The 17,951-nt window shown below is 53.9% G+C and overlaps 2 protein-coding genes and 1 long non-coding RNA gene across 5 annotated transcripts; 1 reads left to right on the top strand and 2 right to left on the bottom strand.

Annotated features, from left to right (window-relative positions):
• The first annotated feature begins 4,765 nt into the window (after positions 1-4,765).
• On the top strand, positions 4,766-12,563 carry LOC145527625 (uncharacterized). 2 transcript variants are annotated; one of them, XR_014069790.1, is made up of 3 exons: positions 4,766-7,237; positions 9,476-9,733; positions 10,353-12,563. It is a non-coding gene; the product is annotated as an uncharacterized LOC145527625 (long non-coding RNA). The 2 variants fall into 2 exon arrangements; XR_014069791.1 differs by lacking the exon at positions 4,766-7,237 and having other exon boundaries at positions 7,674-9,733.
• LOC145527508 (uncharacterized) lies at positions 4,861-6,653 on the bottom strand. The gene is made up of 3 exons (XM_081545597.1): positions 6,477-6,653; positions 5,765-6,077; positions 4,861-5,513 (listed from the first exon to the last, which is right to left on the bottom strand). Exons 1-3 carry the CDS (start codon positions 6,609-6,611, stop codon positions 4,885-4,887), a joined length of 1,077 nt encoding a protein of 358 aa, XP_081401723.1. The 5' UTR covers positions 6,612-6,653; the 3' UTR covers positions 4,861-4,884.
• Positions 12,489-14,297, bottom strand: LOC145527500 (uncharacterized). Of its 2 annotated transcripts, none has more exons than XM_081545582.1 (3): positions 14,105-14,297; positions 13,393-13,705; positions 12,489-13,141 (listed from the first exon to the last, which is right to left on the bottom strand). In XM_081545582.1, the coding sequence occupies exons 1-3, from the start codon at positions 14,237-14,239 to the stop codon at positions 12,513-12,515; spliced, it is 1,077 nt and encodes a 358-aa protein (XP_081401708.1). In that variant the 5' UTR covers positions 14,240-14,297; the 3' UTR covers positions 12,489-12,512. The 2 variants fall into 2 exon arrangements, with proteins under 2 accessions (XP_081401708.1, XP_081401709.1); XM_081545583.1 differs by having other exon boundaries at positions 12,489-13,082; positions 14,105-14,281.
• Positions 14,298-17,951: the final 3,654 nt, after the last annotated feature.

The following is a 17,951-nucleotide window of genomic DNA, read 5'->3' as shown; positions in this document are numbered from 1 at the left end:
TAGGTTAGAGGGAGAGAAAGGCTTTAGGTCAGAGTTGGTCATGGGGGAAGGGTCAAGGGTGGTGGTGGTGTTTCTTGGAATCTGAGTGCTGTGCATTCTTCGTCTCTTTCCATATGAACCCCTTCTCAGATACACCACTTGCAAGGAGTCTCTCGTGTTCCGTTTCCTATCTTTTGCATTTGTGAATGCTTAGCCTCTCTGTTGTGAATAGGTTCCATTGGATGGAAACCCAGTGGTGTACTTCGTTTACCTCTTTCCCTTACTTGAAGAGACCCATTTCGACCTCCGCCCAGCAAATGGCAAGGAGACTCTGATGTTAAGGAGCCTTTGACCTACGCTTCTTTCTAGCTATCTCATGACATCAGTCTTTAGGGTGAGGTTTTTCCCCGATATTGAGGTGGTATGAGATCAAACCCAATAGCGTTCTTCAGATGTAGCTGTCTGGTTTTCCCATGGACATTGATTGAAGAGGCTTTCTTGTTCCCATTTGGATATTCTCACCGTCTGTGTCAGAGATGAGTTGACCATGGATGCTGGGGTTTGTTTCTGGACCCTCAACTTTATTCCATCGATCTGGATCTGTGTGTGTTGTTGTATTCCCAATAGCATACTGTCCTGCTGCTGCTGCTGCGGCTAAGTCACTTCAGTCGTGTCTGACTCTGCAAGACCCCATGGCCTGTAGCCTACCAGGCTCCTCCGTCCAGGACATTTTCCAGGCAAGAGTACTGGAGTGGGTCGCCATTGCCTTCTCCGATACTCTCCTGAGGATCCTAGTTTGGTCGTCTAATTTCCTTTCACACAACCTTGGATGTCCGTATCGGGGCTTTTTCGTCGGATTGTATTGACAATGTAGGCTCTTTTCTGTTTCCGTACCCCTTTTGCAATTCTTTGTTCGGTGCGAAAATGCATTGGCATTTTGGGAGGAATAGCATGGAAGCTGTGGATTGCCATGTGGGGCTGTGACATGATTTTCCCAGTAGGAATTCTTTCAAGCCCTGAGCACAGCTTCTCTTTCCAGTGATTGGTGTGGGCTTGATCTTCCTCCTTCCATCTCTCGCCGTTTTGTGAGAACAGGTCCATCCTTCCCTTCTGGGGTAGATGGACTCGTGGATATCACTTCAGTGAATGGCATTGTCAGTGGGGGTGATAATTCCCTTCTCATTGGAAGACTTTGCTGTGAGTATTAGAAATGCAAGTGACTTCTCTTCCCCTTCCTCCCTGTCCATGTCTCAGAGCCACCGGGAAACAGAGGCCTCATCCACGGTCACACAGGCCTGAGGGGGTGCAACTAGACTGTTGTTTCTTCAGGCCCTCAGTGCTGGACATCATCCGGGATACTCTGTGTGTGTCTTCCTCCGTCTGGTGTCCCTTCAGACCTTTCCCTAGTTTTCACAGGCTTGTTGTGTTGGCGTTCTTTGTCTGTTTGGAGACACATCCTTGATAAGCTTTGTGTTTCCACTCATTCGTCTCGCGATGTATGACCTGTCTTTTGCTTTTGTAATGAGGTCTTTCCCACAGTAGATATCTTTGATTTTGCAAAGTCCACTGTATTCTCTGGGTTTTCTTTGTGGACTGCCTTTTAGTTTTGTGTGTGAAGACTCAAAGCACGTGTCCGGTTTCTGCTCATTGTTCTTCTAGATTTGTGACAAGTTTTCATGGAAAGTTTGTCTAGGGATAACTGGAAGTGAACTCGGTGTAAGGTGTCAAGTCTCCATCTCCATTCATGTCATCCCCTGCAGTTTCCAATTCCCTGTTCCTGAGTGGTTTTGGAGATCTTGTGGGAAGGTTGGTTGCATTGGAGTTTGCATTTCCACCTTGATTCGATTCACACTGTTCTGCCCTCAGGGACACTGTCAAGGGGGAGTGAGGAGCAGCCTGCACTTCCAGCAGTGACCACACGGTGGGGCGAGTGCTGCTCTCCCCTCTGGGAGCCCCAGGCCACAGGCATCCCAGTGAGGAGCCAGCTCTGTGCTCAGCTGAAAGGAGTTAGTCTCTCAGGAGCCTCGGAGCCCTTGCCTTTGGATCACCCAGGGTGGGCATTTACTGGGACAGAAAAAATTGCCCTGAATTCCATGGACGGAAGAGCCTGGCTGTGTAGAGTTGGTGAGTTGCCGTGAATCAGACACAACTGAGGACACAAAAATTCAATAGATTAAAACACATTTTGGGGGTGGGGGGGAGTGAAAGTGGGTGATGTGGTTTTTTTTGTCTTATATAATAGCCAAGGGAAATCTAGTTTAAACCTAAATTCACATAGATGGGAAAGGTATAGCTCTCCGTCACCCTATTTAAAAAAAAAAAAAAAACTACTAAACTTTTCTGAAAGTTTATTTAGTAGCTTCCTTGAGCAGTTTATTGTGGAGCATTTTTTTTTTCTGTGACATTGGCCTCATTAAAAATTATGGTTTGCCTTTAGTGGATAATTTTGTTCATTGGTTTCTTAGAGAACCTTGGTAATCTTTGAGTTTCCTGGGGAGTATGGTCACATGACCTGGCCCTGGCCAATCGGTGCGTTCCACCTCCCTGGCCACTGTGATTGGCTCCGGGCTGGGGCAGTGCCCAATCGGGGCCCAGGGCCGGGCCTCACGTTGGAAGCCAGGGGAAGACGAGCTCTCGTCCTGCTGGGGTAGGGGAAGGGGTGGGGCCGGGGGAGGTCAGGCTCCAGCAGTGGGAGGGGCTTGAGGTCCGCCTGCGGCAGTTGGTGACGTTCCTGCTCCCCTCAGGGCAGAGCCGCCGGCCTGAGAATGAGGGCGCTGCTGAGCCCAGGGGCTGGGATGGCCCGTTGCTGCTGTGGTCCCAGAGCTCCACCCGAGACCTGAGGGAAGCCGTCTGCCCGTGAGTCCTCTCCCGCTTGTCTGTCAGCTTGTTTGAAGCATGCTGGGTTTTCTGCCCAGCTGGCTAAGGGGAGTCCCTGGAAATGCAAGGGTGTGGGTTTTGGCAGACTTCAGGGAAGACATGCCAGATGAGCCTGGGAGACTCCAGCTTAAGCTGGATTCAGGAGATATCTCTTCGGGCCAGCTAGTAATTGTAGGATAAGCCTAATGAGTCTTCACAGGATGAAGAGAGTAACGTGCCAAGGTAGCAAATGATGTCCTCATTCGAGAGGATGAAGCTGGTGCTCAGAGAAGGGGGGAACTTGGCCACAGCAAGGAGGTGTGCACCCAGACAGAACCCCCCAGATCCGGCCATTGGAGCTCAGGGAGGCCACTGGTGTGGCTTGTCCCTGTGGCAGGGCCCGAGGCAGGCAGCCCACCCTGATTCCTGCGGGGGCCTGACTTGGGAAGTGCCATCTGGTAGCTTTGAGACTCACCAAACCAAATTGCACTGGAGAGAGGAGGGACACCTTCCTTCATCCACCCCCCCACCCCCGCCGGATTCCCACATACCCTGACCCCTTTCTCTCGATTTCGGAGCCATTTCCAGAGTCCCGCTCATATGACCTCATTTGAAGTGCACTGTGGACGGGCTGCCATCTGCAGCTGCTACCACAGCAGCCAAGGGCTTTAGCTCCCGACTACCTCCCTTCCTTTGGAACTTGGGGGCCCTCTACTCCCCACTTGCACACCACAGACCTTTGCTGAGGATTGTGGGGACCCTCACTCAGTTTGCAGCACGTTGTAGCCATCCCTGTCCTCCCTTGAAACTCAGCTTGTGAGCTCCTTTGGAGCAGCGTGGCCCACCTGGCTGCAACGGAAGAGACACAGCTGACAGTGAAACAACAGCTTAGATCTGAGAGCCGGAAAGCTCTGTCAAAAGGGACCTCCCTCTTCACACCGTAGAGGCTGTAGGAGCCGCCAGGCTTTCGGAACCAGTGCTGGGGCCAAAATGACTCCACAGCTGTTTTCCTTCCTGGGGAGGGTTCTGGCTCGAGCGGGAATGGCTCAAGTCTCCTAAGGTTCTGAAAGCCCACTGTGTGCAGATTCACGGTACACAGAGAGGAAAAGGTGGAGTCCTAGCCTGGAGGTGGTCACAGCTCACGGATGAGCCAGGCAGGCAGGCAGGCAGGGCATGAGAACACCTGAGCTGCCTTCATGAGTGAATGGTGTGGGGGCAGAGGAAGAGAAGCCGGTCTGCTCCCTCGTGTGGTGCCCAGGGCAGGTTGTCCCCAGAGGAAACCCTTACGACGGTGAGGACTATCACTGCTGTTTCCCAAGGGGTTCCGTCGGTGCGTGTCTTCCCCGGAGCGGTCAGGCCGTCTCTCAAGTACACTGGCCATGGGCATTGCCTCTCCTTGGAACTTCCCATGTGTTTCTCTTTTTTATGGAACAGTGATTTTCTAGAGTGGTTCTGGGCCACAAGGATGTTGGGTCATTTTCTAGCCTTCTGTCATGAAGAACGCTTTCCTGGGCATGGGGGTGGTTTGTTGTTCCAGCTCCCTTTCTTGGCTTCTTTTGGGAGCTGGTGCAACAAGAGGAGCTCAGCCTCTGCCTTCTGGCTGAGATGTCACCCTTCAAACAGCAATGCCTGCCTGGAGATAATGATGGCAGTTGCCAAAAGGGCTTCGTTTGGCACATGGTATCTTGAAAGGACGTACACCGTCCTTTCAGCTATCAAAGGCTAGTTCAAATGACATAAAAATGAGAACTCTCCAATGGAGTCTTACAGTAGGTGGAGAGTCCGAAAAACACTCCTTCAGTCATTTCGCTGAGAGTCACTGATTGGGGACACCAAGAATATAGGAAGGAATGCAGAAAGAAAAGATGAAATTGTGTTCAGGATCGGGGGGAGGGATGAACAGGGCGTGCTTGCCTTGAATCCAGGCTTTGTTGGGGGGTGGGGCATAAAGATGGAACGGGTCTGAAACTACAAAGTGGTGATGGTAACACAGTATCACCAGAGTTACACAACAGTGTTCCCAGATTGCAACAATGATGAAACAGTTTACTAATCCCAACTTAACCAACAAAAATCCAGGAAACCATACAAAAAATAAAACATCACCAGAAAGGTGGAAACAAACCACATGCAAAGCAGTTCAGGGGAAAGGAACTCCATGTCCCCTGGGGGCAGACCGAGTTGCCGGCATCCACGGTGAGCAGACAGGGATGGAGGCTGCAGAGCCGACCGCTCCCCTGGACGTGGTGTTTCCGGTAAGGGCTCTGGGTCTCTGTCCAGAGCGGGGGCTCTTTCTCCCTGCAGGGCTGGGTGAGTCATCGTGGGCGTCTGGGTGTTGCGCGGGAGCCAGGGCAGGCTCTCCCTGCCGAGGCGGTGACTCTTCCTCTGCCTCGGGTTCTCTTGCCAAAGCCCGAGCAGGTAGAGGTGCACGTGGAGGTGGAGGTTCTCGCTGAGGGGGTGGGACATCAGTGCCTGGGGCTGGGGGTCCTGCAGGCACGGAGATCCGATCTGCCCGGTGTGCTGGCCAGTACCCAGCTGGCCTGGTGTCTCTGCGAGGGCAAGTCTCGCTTCTCCATCTGCCCTCGGTGGATCCCTGGGTCCTGCACCTGGAGCCACCACCTGTGTGGGGACAGGTCTGGGAAGTGGAGCCTGGTTCCAGTTGGAGGCCAGTGCTAGAGCTGGGGGAGAAGCAAAGTTTGCCCACAGGCCAGCCTTGGCATGTGCGTACCCCGGGACAGAAACCTTCCAAGAGGTTCCCAAAGAATACCCAGCGTCAGATGTCTTTTGGGACTGAAGTGTGCAAGATGGGGGGCGGGGGGTGTGAGGCCAGCGCTTGCTGCAGGCCCAGCAGCAGCTTTCGAGGACTCGTCCCTGTGTAGCTCAGCACCCCTCCCCACACACTCCCGTGCACCAGCCCCAGCGTCCTCACCTCTGTGCTGTGGCGTGCTGGGCTCCAGGTCCTCCTGGTGCCTCAGAGGCCGGGGTTCTCTGGACTCTGGGTCGGAGCCGGGTGTGCTGAGCTCCGTGGAAGCCTCAGACTGGGCCGCCGGCTGTATCCTGGGCGGTGTCTCGGCAGCAGGCCTTCCCCACCTCCGCGTCTCCCCCGGTGGGGCTGATGCCTCCGTGGGCACGCTGACCTGGAGCCTGCACTGGGCCTCACGGGCGGGCGGGTGGTGCTCCGACCCCTCCCTCTGGGAGCTGGATGGGGTGTCCCCGTCCTCGGCCTCATCACGTGGGAAGCTCTGCAACGACAGTGACCGTCAGCCAGCCATGCTGGGAGTTTTCCGAGCTGGGCCTGGCCAGTGGAGCCGCTGCTTCTGCCTGCTCGAACTTCTCTTCCCAGAAGGGTCAGAGACGTGTGTCTGCTCAGATCCCCACCCGGGAGGAAAGAGACCCATCTGAGGGTGTGAGGTCAGCCTGGCCGGTCGGCGCTGCCCACACTCTCCCCATCCCGCCCAGCCTGCTCTCCCCTGGGGTGTGGGCACAACTTGTCCACAGGCTTCTGACCCCACATCCGCCTGGGCTTCCTTGAGGGAGACACAGCCCGAGAAACCCGCATCCCCACACACAGGCAAAGGACCCGGTGTTTCCGGGTGGCATGGGAGAGGTGGCCTGGCCCGGCCTGGGGCTCCCCGTGTTACCTTTCTGTTTCTCCGGGCAAAGGGCCAGAGGCCTCTCGGGGGTGTCCTGAGCCAACGTCGACAGGGTGCCCACGCACACTGCCTGTGAGCTCTCCTGAGGCCCCGGCCTCTGGGCAGGGGCAAACAGCAGAACATCTTGGCAGCAAGTGATCCGGCTGGGGGCTCCTCTCCGCTCTGGAGGCCTGGATACCCGGATTGCGGGTTCTGTTGGGTTCTGTTGCCGGCAGGTGACATCATTTCCTGGGGTTCGTGCTGAGGTCCCTTCCTCAAAACTTCCCAAGGGAATCTCTGGGTTTCTGACTGCTCGACCACCCCCCTTAGGCCATGTGCAGGCACAATGACACCCACACGGCCCAGCCCACAGCCCTGGGGAGGCCTGGGTTCAGCCAGGGCCTGAGCTCCGAGGACCATGCTGCTCTCAGACCAGGCTCCTTCTTCTCATAAGTGGTGTGGCCCTGGACAAGCATATGCCCCTCAGGGTTGCCCCAGTCTCTCCATCTGCAGAGTGGGGGTCATTCTCCCATCTGCTTCCTAGGTCTGTCGGCCTACGAGCAGCTCCATGCCTTTCCACCTGGGGCCGATATCACGTGGAGCTCGTGCGCTGAGACTTCAGAAAGAAAGATTCCATCCAGGGCTGACACAGCACAGAATGGGGCAGAACGAGGCCTGGATGCGCCGTGGAACCCAGGAAAAGGCACTCCCCCTCCTGACTGTTTTGAGACCCCGCATCCAAGTTGGAGGACCGAAAGGAAGACTCGAAGGTCTCCCTCTCTTATAGAAAAGAGTAGCCAACTTTCTGGTCCTCTGTTTCCATTGAGATTCTGTTCAAGGGTCCCAGCTCGGCTTCTGCGGGTGGCTGAGCTTCTAATGGCTCCCTGCGTTCTTGTCTTTTCCTCTCCAAACCTTCCGTCCTTTTCCCCCTTCTGGGGTGGAAGGGCGCTGTCATTGCTTCTACCTTCGAGACAGATTGAGGAATAGTCTGGACCATCGACTCCTTTCCTCTCTTTGGTTCCGTGTCTCTCTCTGGCTGTGTCCCTCTCTTTTCCTTTCTCAATTCCGTCTGTGTCTTCCTCTTTCTCTCTCGTGTGTGGATGGATGGATGGATGCTAGGGATGCACATGTATATGATTAGATGAGGGTTATGTTTTAGGGATAGGTTAGAGGGAGAGAAAGGCTTTAGGTCAGAGTTGGTCATGGGGGAAGGGTCAAGGGTGGTGGTGGTGTTTCTTGGAATCTGAGTGCTGTGCATTCTTCGTCTCTTTCCATATGAACCCCTTCTCAGATACACCACTTGCAAGGAGTCTCTCGTGTTCCGTTTCCTATCTTTTGCATTTGTGAATGCTTAGCCTCTCTGTTGTGAATAGGTTCCATTGGATGGAAACCCAGTGGTGTACTTCGTTTACCTCTTTCCCTTACTTGAAGAGACCCATTTCGACCTCCGCCCAGCAAATGGCAAGGAGACTCTGATGTTAAGGAGCCTTTGACCTACGCTTCTTTCTAGCTATCTCATGACATCAGTCTTTAGGGTGAGGTTTTTCCCCGATATTGAGGTGGTATGAGATCAAACCCAATAGCGTTCTTCAGATGTAGCTGTCTGGTTTTCCCATGGACATTGATTGAAGAGGCTTTCTTGTTCCCATTTGGATATTCTCACCGTCTGTGTCAGAGATGAGTTGACCATGGATGCTGGGGTTTGTTTCTGGACCCTCAACTTTATTCCATCGATCTGGATCTGTGTGTGTTGTTGTATTCCCAATAGCATACTGTCCTGCTGCTGCTGCTGCGGCTAAGTCACTTCAGTCGTGTCTGACTCTGCAAGACCCCATGGCCTGTAGCCTACCAGGCTCCTCCGTCCAGGACATTTTCCAGGCAAGAGTACTGGAGTGGGTCGCCATTGCCTTCTCCGATACTCTCCTGAGGATCCTAGTTTGGTCGTCTAATTTCCTTTCACACAACCTTGGATGTCCGTATCGGGGCTTTTTCGTCGGATTGTATTGACAATGTAGGCTCTTTTCTGTTTCCGTACCCCTTTTGCAATTCTTTGTTCGGTGCGAAAATGCATTGGCATTTTGGGAGGAATAGCATGGAAGCTGTGGATTGCCATGTGGGGCTGTGACATGATTTTCCCAGTAGGAATTCTTTCAAGCCCTGAGCACAGCTTCTCTTTCCAGTGATTGGTGTGGGCTTGATCTTCCTCCTTCCATCTCTCGCCGTTTTGTGAGAACAGGTCCATCCTTCCCTTCTGGGGTAGATGGACTCGTGGATATCACTTCAGTGAATGGCATTGTCAGTGGGGGTGATAATTCCCTTCTCATTGGAAGACTTTGCTGTGAGTATTAGAAATGCAAGTGACTTCTCTTCCCCTTCCTCCCTGTCCATGTCTCAGAGCCACCAGGAAACAGAGGCCTCATCCACGGTCACACAGGCCTGAGGGGGTGCAACTAGACTGTTGTTTCTTCAGGCCCTCAGTGCTGGACATCATCCGGGATACTCTGTGTGTGTCTTCCTCCGTCTGGTGTCCCTTCAGACCTTTCCCTAGTTTTCACAGGCTTGTTGTGTTGGCGTTCTTTGTCTGTTTGGAGACACATCCTTGATAAGCTTTGTGTTTCCACTCATTCGTCTCGCGATGTATGACCTGTCTTTTGCTTTTGTAATGAGGTCTTTCCCACAGTAGATATCTTTGATTTTGCAAAGTCCACTGTATTCTCTGGGGTTTTTTTTGTGGACTGCCTTTTAGTTTTGTGTGTGAAGACTCAAAGCACGTGTCCGGTTTCTGCTCATTGTTCTTCTAGATTTGTGACAAGTTTTCATGGAAAGTTTGTCTAGGGATAACTGGAAGTGAACTCGGTGTAAGGTGTCAAGTCTCCATCTCCATTCATGTCATCCCCTGCAGTTTCCAATTCCCTGTTCCTGAGTGGTTTTGGAGATCTTGTGGGAAGGTTGGTTGCATTGGAGTTTGCATTTCCACCTTGATTCGATTCACACTGTTCTGCCCTCAGGGACACTGTCAAGGGGGAGTGAGGAGCAGCCTGCACTTCCAGCAGTGACCACACGGTGGGGCGAGTGCTGCTCTCCCCTCTGGGAGCCCCAGGCCACAGGCATCCCAGTGAGGAGCCAGCTCTGTGCTCAGCTGAAAGGAGTTAGTCTCTCAGGAGCCTCGGAGCCCTTGCCTTTGGATCACCCAGGGTGGGCATTTACTGGGACAGAAAAAATTGCCCTGAATTCCATGGACGGAAGAGCCTGGCTGTGTAGAGTTGGTGAGTTGCCGTGAATCAGACACAACTGAGGACACAAAAATTCAATAGATTAAAACACATTTTGGGGGTGGGGGGGAGTGAAAGTGGGTGATGTGGGTTTTTTTGTCTTATATAATAGCCAAGGGAAATCTAGTTTAAACCTAAATTCACATAGATGGGAAAGGTATAGCTCTCCGTCACCCTATTTAAAAAAAAAAAAAAACTACTAAACTTTTCTGAAAGTTTATTTAGTAGCTTCCTTGAGCAGTTTATTGTGGAGCATTTTTTTTTTCTGTGACATTGGCCTCATTAAAAATTATGGTTTGCCTTTAGTGGATAATTTTGTTCATTGGTTTCTTAGAGAACCTTGGTAATCTTTGAGTTTCCTGGGGAGTATGGTCACATGACCTGGCCCTGGCCAATCGGTGCGTTCCACCTCCCTGGCCACTGTGATTGGCTCCGGGCTGGGGCAGTGCCCAATCGGGGCCCAGGGCCGGGCCTCACGTTGGAAGCCAGGGGAAGACGAGCTCTCGTCCTGCTGGGGTAGGGGAAGGGGTGGGGCCGGGGGAGGTCAGGCTCCAGCAGTGGGAGGGGCTTGAGGTCCGCCTGCGGCAGTTGGTGACGTTCCTGCTCCCCTCAGGGCAGAGCCGCCGGCCTGAGAATGAGGGCGCTGCTGAGCCCAGGGGCTGGGATGGCCCGTTGCTGCTGTGGTCCCAGAGCTCCACCCGAGACCTGAGGGAAGCCGTCTGCCCGTGAGTCCTCTCCCGCTTGTCTGTCAGCTTGTTTGAAGCATGCTGGGTTTTCTGCCCAGCTGGCTAAGGGGAGTCCCTGGAAATGCAAGGGTGTGGGTTTTGGCAGACTTCAGGGAAGACATGCCAGATGAGCCTGGGAGACTCCAGCTTAAGCTGGATTCAGGAGATATCTCTTCGGGCCAGCTAGTAATTGTAGGATAAGCCTAATGAGTCTTCACAGGATGAAGAGAGTAACGTGCCAAGGTAGCAAATGATGTCCTCATTCGAGAGGATGAAGCTGGTGCTCAGAGAAGGGGGGAACTTGGCCACAGCAAGGAGGTGTGCACCCAGACAGAACCCCCCAGATCCGGCCATTGGAGCTCAGGGAGGCCACTGGTGTGGCTTGTCCCTGTGGCAGGGCCCGAGGCAGGCAGCCCACCCTGATTCCTGCGGGGGCCTGACTTGGGAAGTGCCATCTGGTAGCTTTGAGACTCACCAAACCAAATTGCACTGGAGAGAGGAGGGACACCTTCCTTCATCCACCCCCCACCCCCGCCGGATTCCCACATACCCTGACCCCTTTCTCTCGATTTCGGAGCCATTTCCAGAGTCCCGCTCATATGACCTCATTTGAAGTGCACTGTGGACGGGCTGCCATCTGCAGCTGCTACCACAGCAGCCAAGGGCTTTAGCTCCCGACTACCTCCCTTCCTTTGGAACTTGGGGGCCCTCTACTCCCCACTTGCACACCACAGACCTTTGCTGAGGATTGTGGGGACCCTCACTCAGTTTGCAGCACGTTGTAGCCATCCCTGTCCTCCCTTGAAACTCAGCTTGTGAGCTCCTTTGGAGCAGCGTGGCCCACCTGGCTGCAACGGAAGAGACACAGCTGACAGTGAAACAACAGCTTAGATCTGAGAGCCGGAAAGCTCTGTCAAAAGGGACCTCCCTCTTCACACCGTAGAGGCTGTAGGAGCCGCCAGGCTTTCGGAACCAGTGCTGGGGCCAAAATGACTCCACAGCTGTTTTCCTTCCTGGGGAGGGTTCTGGCTCGAGCGGGAATGGCTCAAGTCTCCTAAGGTTCTGAAAGCCCACTGTGTGCAGATTCACGGTACACAGAGAGGAAAAGGTGGAGTCCTAGCCTGGAGGTGGTCACAGCTCACGGATGAGCCAGGCAGGCAGGCAGGCAGGGCATGAGAACACCTGAGCTGCCTTCATGAGTGAATGGTGTGGGGGCAGAGGAAGAGAAGCCGGTCTGCTCCCTCGTGTGGTGCCCAGGGCAGGTTGTCCCCAGAGGAAACCCTTACGACGGTGAGGACTATCACTGCTGTTTCCCAAGGGGTTCCGTCGGTGCGTGTCTTCCCCGGAGCGGTCAGGCCGTCTCTCAAGTACACTGGCCATGGGCATTGCCTCTCCTTGGAACTTCCCATGTGTTTCTCTTTTTTATGGAACAGTGATTTTCTAGAGTGGTTCTGGGCCACAAGGATGTTGGGTCATTTTCTAGCCTTCTGTCATGAAGAACGCTTTCCTGGGCATGGGGGTGGTTTGTTGTTCCAGCTCCCTTTCTTGGCTTCTTTTGGGAGCTGGTGCAACAAGAGGAGCTCAGCCTCTGCCTTCTGGCTGAGATGTCACCCTTCAAACAGCAATGCCTGCCTGGAGATAATGATGGCAGTTGCCAAAAGGGCTTCGTTTGGCACATGGTATCTTGAAAGGACGTACACCGTCCTTTCAGCTATCAAAGGCTAGTTCAAATGACATAAAAATGAGAACTCTCCAATGGAGTCTTACAGTAGGTGGAGAGTCCGAAAAACACTCCTTCAGTCATTTCGCTGAGAGTCACTGATTGGGGACACCAAGAATATAGGAAGGAATGCAGAAAGAAAAGATGAAATTGTGTTCAGGATCGGGGGGAGGGATGAACAGGGCGTGCTTGCCTTGAATCCAGGCTTTGTTGGGGGGTGGGGCATAAAGATGGAACGGGTCTGAAACTACAAAGTGGTGATGGTAACACAGTATCACCAGAGTTACACAACAGTGTTCCCAGATTGCAACAATGATGAAACAGTTTACTAATCCCAACTTAACCAACAAAAATCCAGGAAACCATACAAAAAATAAAACATCACCAGAAAGGTGGAAACAAACCACATGCAAAGCAGTTCAGGGGAAAGGAACTCCATGTCCCCTGGGGGCAGACCGAGTTGCCGGCATCCACGGTGAGCAGACAGGGATGGAGGCTGCAGAGCCGACCGCTCCCCTGGACGTGGTGTTTCCGGTAAGGGCTCTGGGTCTCTGTCCAGAGCGGGGGCTCTTTCTCCCTGCAGGGCTGGGTGAGTCATCGTGGGCGTCTGGGTGTTGCGCGGGAGCCAGGGCAGGCTCTCCCTGCCGAGGCGGTGACTCTTCCTCTGCCTCGGGTTCTCTTGCCAAAGCCCGAGCAGGTAGAGGTGCACGTGGAGGTGGAGGTTCTCGCTGAGGGGGTGGGACATCAGTGCCTGGGGCTGGGGGTCCTGCAGGCACGGAGATCCGATCTGCCCGGTGTGCTGGCCAGTACCCAGCTGGCCTGGTGTCTCTGCGAGGGCAAGTCTCGCTTCTCCATCTGCCCTCGGTGGATCCCTGGGTCCTGCACCTGGAGCCACCACCTGTGTGGGGACAGGTCTGGGAAGTGGAGCCTGGTTCCAGTTGGAGGCCAGTGCTAGAGCTGGGGGAGAAGCAAAGTTTGCCCACAGGCCAGCCTTGGCATGTGCGTACCCCGGGACAGAAACCTTCCAAGAGGTTCCCAAAGAATACCCAGCGTCAGATGTCTTTTGGGACTGAAGTGTGCAAGATGGGGGGCGGGGGGTGTGAGGCCAGCGCTTGCTGCAGGCCCAGCAGCAGCTTTCGAGGACTCGTCCCTGTGTAGCTCAGCACCCCTCCCCACACACTCCCGTGCACCAGCCCCAGCGTCCTCACCTCTGTGCTGTGGCGTGCTGGGCTCCAGGTCCTCCTGGTGCCTCAGAGGCCGGGGTTCTCTGGACTCTGGGTCGGAGCCGGGTGTGCTGAGCTCCGTGGAAGCCTCAGACTGGGCCGCCGGCTGTATCCTGGGCGGTGTCTCGGCAGCAGGCCTTCCCCACCTCCGCGTCTCCCCCGGTGGGGCTGATGCCTCCGTGGGCACGCTGACCTGGAGCCTGCACTGGGCCTCACGGGCGGGCGGGTGGTGCTCCGACCCCTCCCTCTGGGAGCTGGATGGGGTGTCCCCGTCCTCGGCCTCATCACGTGGGAAGCTCTGCAACGACAGTGACCGTCAGCCAGCCATGCTGGGAGTTTTCCGAGCTGGGCCTGGCCAGTGGAGCCGCTGCTTCTGCCTGCTCGAACTTCTCTTCCCAGAAGGGTCAGAGACGTGTGTCTGCTCAGATCCCCACCCGGGAGGAAAGAGACCCATCTGAGGGTGTGAGGTCAGCCTGGCCGGTCGGCGCTGCCCACACTCTCCCCATCCCGCCCAGCCTGCTCTCCCCTGGGGTGTGGGCACAACTTGTCCACAGGCTTCTGACCCCACATCCGCCTGGGCTTCCTTGAGGGAGACACAGCCCGAGAAACCCGCATCCCCACACACAGGCAAAGGACCCGGTGTTTCCGGGTGGCATGGGAGAGGTGGCCTGGCCCGGCCTGGGGCTCCCCGTGTTACCTTTCTGTTTCTCCGGGCAAAGGGCCAGAGGCCTCTCGGGGGTGTCCTGAGCCAACGTCGACAGGGTGCCCACGCACACTGCCTGTGAGCTCTCCTGAGGCCCCGGCCTCTGGGCAGGGGCAAACAGCAGAACATCTTGGCAGCAAGTGATCTGGCTGGGGGCTCCTCTCCGCTCTGGAGGCCTGGATACCCGGATTGCGGGTTCTGTTGGGTTCTGTTGCCGGCAGGTGACATCATTTCCTGGGGTTCGTGCTGAGGTCCCTTCCTCAAAACTTCCCAAGGGAATCTCTGGGTTTCTGACTGCTCGACCACCCCCCTTAGGCCATGTGCAGGCACAATGACACCCACACGGCCCAGCCCACAGCCCTGGGGAGGCCTGGGTTCAGCCAGGGCCTGAGCTCCGAGGACCATGCTGCTCTCAGACCAGGCTCCTTCTTCTCATAAGTGGTGTGGCCCTGGACAAGCATATGCCCCTCAGGGTTGCCCCAGTCTCTCCATCTGCAGAGTGGGGGTCATTCTCCCATCTGCTTCCTAGGTCTGTCGGCCTACGAGCAGCTCCATGCCTTTCCACCTGGGGCCGATATCACGTGGAGCTCGTGCACTGAGACTTCAGAAAGAAAGATTCCATCCAGGGCTGACACAGCACAGAATGGGGCAGAACGAGGCCTGGATGCGCCGTGGAACCCAGGAAAAGGCACTCCCCCTCCTGACTGTTTTGAGACCCCGCATCCAAGTTGGAGGACCGAAAGGAAGACTCGAAGGTCTCCCTCTCTTATAGAAAAGAGTAGCCAACTTTCTGGTCCTCTGTTTCCATTGAGATTCTGTTCAAGGGTCCCAGCTCGGCTTCTGCGGGTGGCTGAGCTTCTAATGGCTCCCTGCGTTCTTGTCTTTTCCTCTCCAAACCTTCCGTCCTTTTCCCCCTTCTGGGGTGGAAGGGCGCTGTCATTGCTTCTACCTTCGAGACAGATTGAGGAATAGTCTGGACCATCGACTCCTTTCCTCTCTTTGGTTCCGTGTCTCTCTCTGGCTGTGTCCCTCTCTTTTCCTTTCTCAATTCCGTCTGTGTCTTCCTCTTTCTCTCTCGTGTGTGGATGGATGGATGGATGCTAGGGATGCACATGTATATGATTAGATGAGGGTTATGTTTTAGGGATAGGTTAGAGGGAGAGAAAGGCTTTAGGTCAGAGTTGGTCATGGGGGAAGGGTCAAGGGTGGTGGTGGTGTTTCTTGGAATCTGAGTGCTGTGCATTCTTCGTCTCTTTCCATATGAACCCCTTCTCAGATACACCACTTGCAAGGAGTCTCTCGTGTTCCGTTTCCTATCTTTTGCATTTGTGAATGCTTAGCCTCTCTGTTGTGAATAGGTTCCATTGGATGGAAACCCAGTGGTGTACTTCGTTTACCTCTTTCCCTTACTTGAAGAGACCCATTTCGACCTCCGCCCAGCAAATGGCAAGGAGACTCTGATGTTAAGGAGCCTTTGACCTACGCTTCTTTCTAGCTATCTCATGACATCAGTCTTTAGGGTGAGGTTTTTCCCCGATATTGAGGTGGTATGAGATCAAACCCAATAGCGTTCTTCAGATGTAGCTGTCTGGTTTTCCCATGGACATTGATTGAAGAGGCTTTCTTGTTCCCATTTGGATATTCTCACCGTCTGTGTCAGAGATGAGTTGACCATGGATGCTGGGGTTTGTTTCTGGACCCTCAACTTTATTCCATCGATCTGGATCTGTGTGTGTTGTTGTATTCCCAATAGCATACTGTCCTGCTGCTGCTGCTGCGGCTAAGTCACTTCAGTCGTGTCTGACTCTGCAAGACCCCATGGCCTGTAGCCTACCAGGCTCCTCCGTCCAGGACATTTTCCAGGCAAGAGTACTGGAGTGGGTCGCCATTGCCTTCTCCGATACTCTCCTGAGGATCCTAGTTTGGTCGTCTAATTTCCTTTCACACAACCTTGGATGTCCGTATCGGGGCTTTTTCGTCGGATTGTATTGACAATGTAGGCTCTTTTCTGTTTCCGTACCCCTTTTGCAATTCTTTGTTCGGTGCGAAAATGCATTGGCATTTTGGGAGGAATAGCATGGAAGCTGTGGATTGCCATGTGGGGCTGTGACATGATTTTCCCTATAGGAATTCTTTCAAGCCCTGAGCACAGCTTCTCTTTCCAGTGATTGGTGTGGGCTTGATCTTCCTCCTTCCATCTCTCGCCGTTTTGTGAGAACAGGTCCATCCTTCCCTTCTGGGGTAGATGGACTCGTGGATATCACTTCAGTGAATGGCATTGTCAGTGGGGGTGATAATTCCCTTCTCATTGGAAGACTTTGCTGTGAGTATTAGAAATGCAAGTGACTTCTCTTCCCCTTCCTCCCTGTCCATGTCTCAGAGCCACCGGGAAACAGAGGCCTCATCCACGGTCACACAGGCCTGAGGGGGTGCAACTAGACTGTTGTTTCTTCAGGCCCTCAGTGCTGGACATCATCCGGGATACTCTGTGTGTGTCTTCCTCCGTCTGGTGTCCCTTCAGACCTTTCCCTAGTTTTCACAGGCTTGTTGTGTTGGCGTTCTTTGTCTGTTTGGAGACACATCCTTGATAAGCTTTGTGTTTCCACTCATTCGTCTCGCGATGTATGACCTGTCTTTTGCTTTTGTAATGAGGTCTTTCCCACAGTAGATATCTTTGATTTTGCAAAGTCCACTGTATTCTCTGGGGTTTTTTTTGTGGACTGCCTTTTAGTTTTGTGTGTGAAGACTCAAAGCACGTGTCCGGTTTCTGCTCATTGTTCTTCTAGATTTGTGACAAGTTTTCATGGAAAGTTTGTCTAGGGATAACTGGAAGTGAACTCGGTGTAAGGTGTCAAGTCTCCATCTCCATTCATGTCATCCCCTGCAGTTTCCAATTCCCTGTTCCTGAGTGGTTTTGGAGATCTTGTGGGAAGGTTGGTTGCATTGGAGTTTGCATTTCCACCTTGATTCGATTCACACTGTTCTGCCCTCAGGGACACTGTCAAGGGGGAGTGAGGAGCAGCCTGCACTTCCAGCAGTGACCACACGGTGGGGCGAGTGCTGCTCTCCCCTCTGGGAGCCCCAGGCCACAGGCATCCCAGTGAGGAGCCAGCTCTGTGCTCAGCTGAAAGGAGTTAGTCTCTCAGGAGCCTCGGAGCCCTTGCCTTTGGATCACCCAGGGTGGGCATTTACTGGGACAGAAAAAATTGCCCTGAATTCCATGGACGGAAGAGCCTGGCTGTGTAGAGTTGGTGAGTTGCCGTGAATCAGACACAACTGAGGACACAAAAATTCAATAGATTAAAACACATTTTGGGGGTGGGGGGGAGTGAAAGTGGGTGATGTGGGTTTTTTTGTCTTATATAATAGCCAAGGGAAATCTAGTTTAAACCTAAATTCACATAGATGGGAAAGGTATAGCTCTCCGTCACCCTATTTAAAAAAAAAAAAAAACTACTAAACTTTTCTGAAAGTTTATTTAGTAGCTTCCTTGAGCAGTTTATTGTGGAGCATTTTTTTTTTCTGTGACATTGGCCTCATTAAAAATTATGGTTTGCCTTTAGTGGATAATTTTGTTCATTGGTTTCTTAGAGAACCTTGGTAATCTTTGAGTTTCCTGGGGAGTATGGTCACATGACCTGGCCCTGGCCAATCGGTGCGTTCCACCTCCCTGGCCACTGTGATTGGCTCCGGGCTGGGGCAGTGCCCAATCGGGGCCCAGGGCCGGGCCTCACGTTGGAAGCCAGGGGAAGACGAGCTCTCGTCCTGCTGGGGTAGGGGAAGGGGTGGGGCCGGGGGAGGTCAGGCTCCAGCAGTGGGAGGGGCTTGAGGTCCGCCTGCG

This window comes from Giraffa tippelskirchi, chromosome 11, assembly GCF_054371585.1.
Source record: "Giraffa tippelskirchi isolate mGirTip1 chromosome 11, T2T-mGirTip1v1.2.pri, whole genome shotgun sequence".
In the NCBI taxonomy this organism is placed as follows: Eukaryota; Metazoa; Chordata; class Mammalia; order Artiodactyla; family Giraffidae; genus Giraffa; species Giraffa tippelskirchi.
The sequence above is the reverse complement of the archived record's forward strand: the minus strand, read 5'-3'. Positions and strand labels throughout refer to the sequence as shown.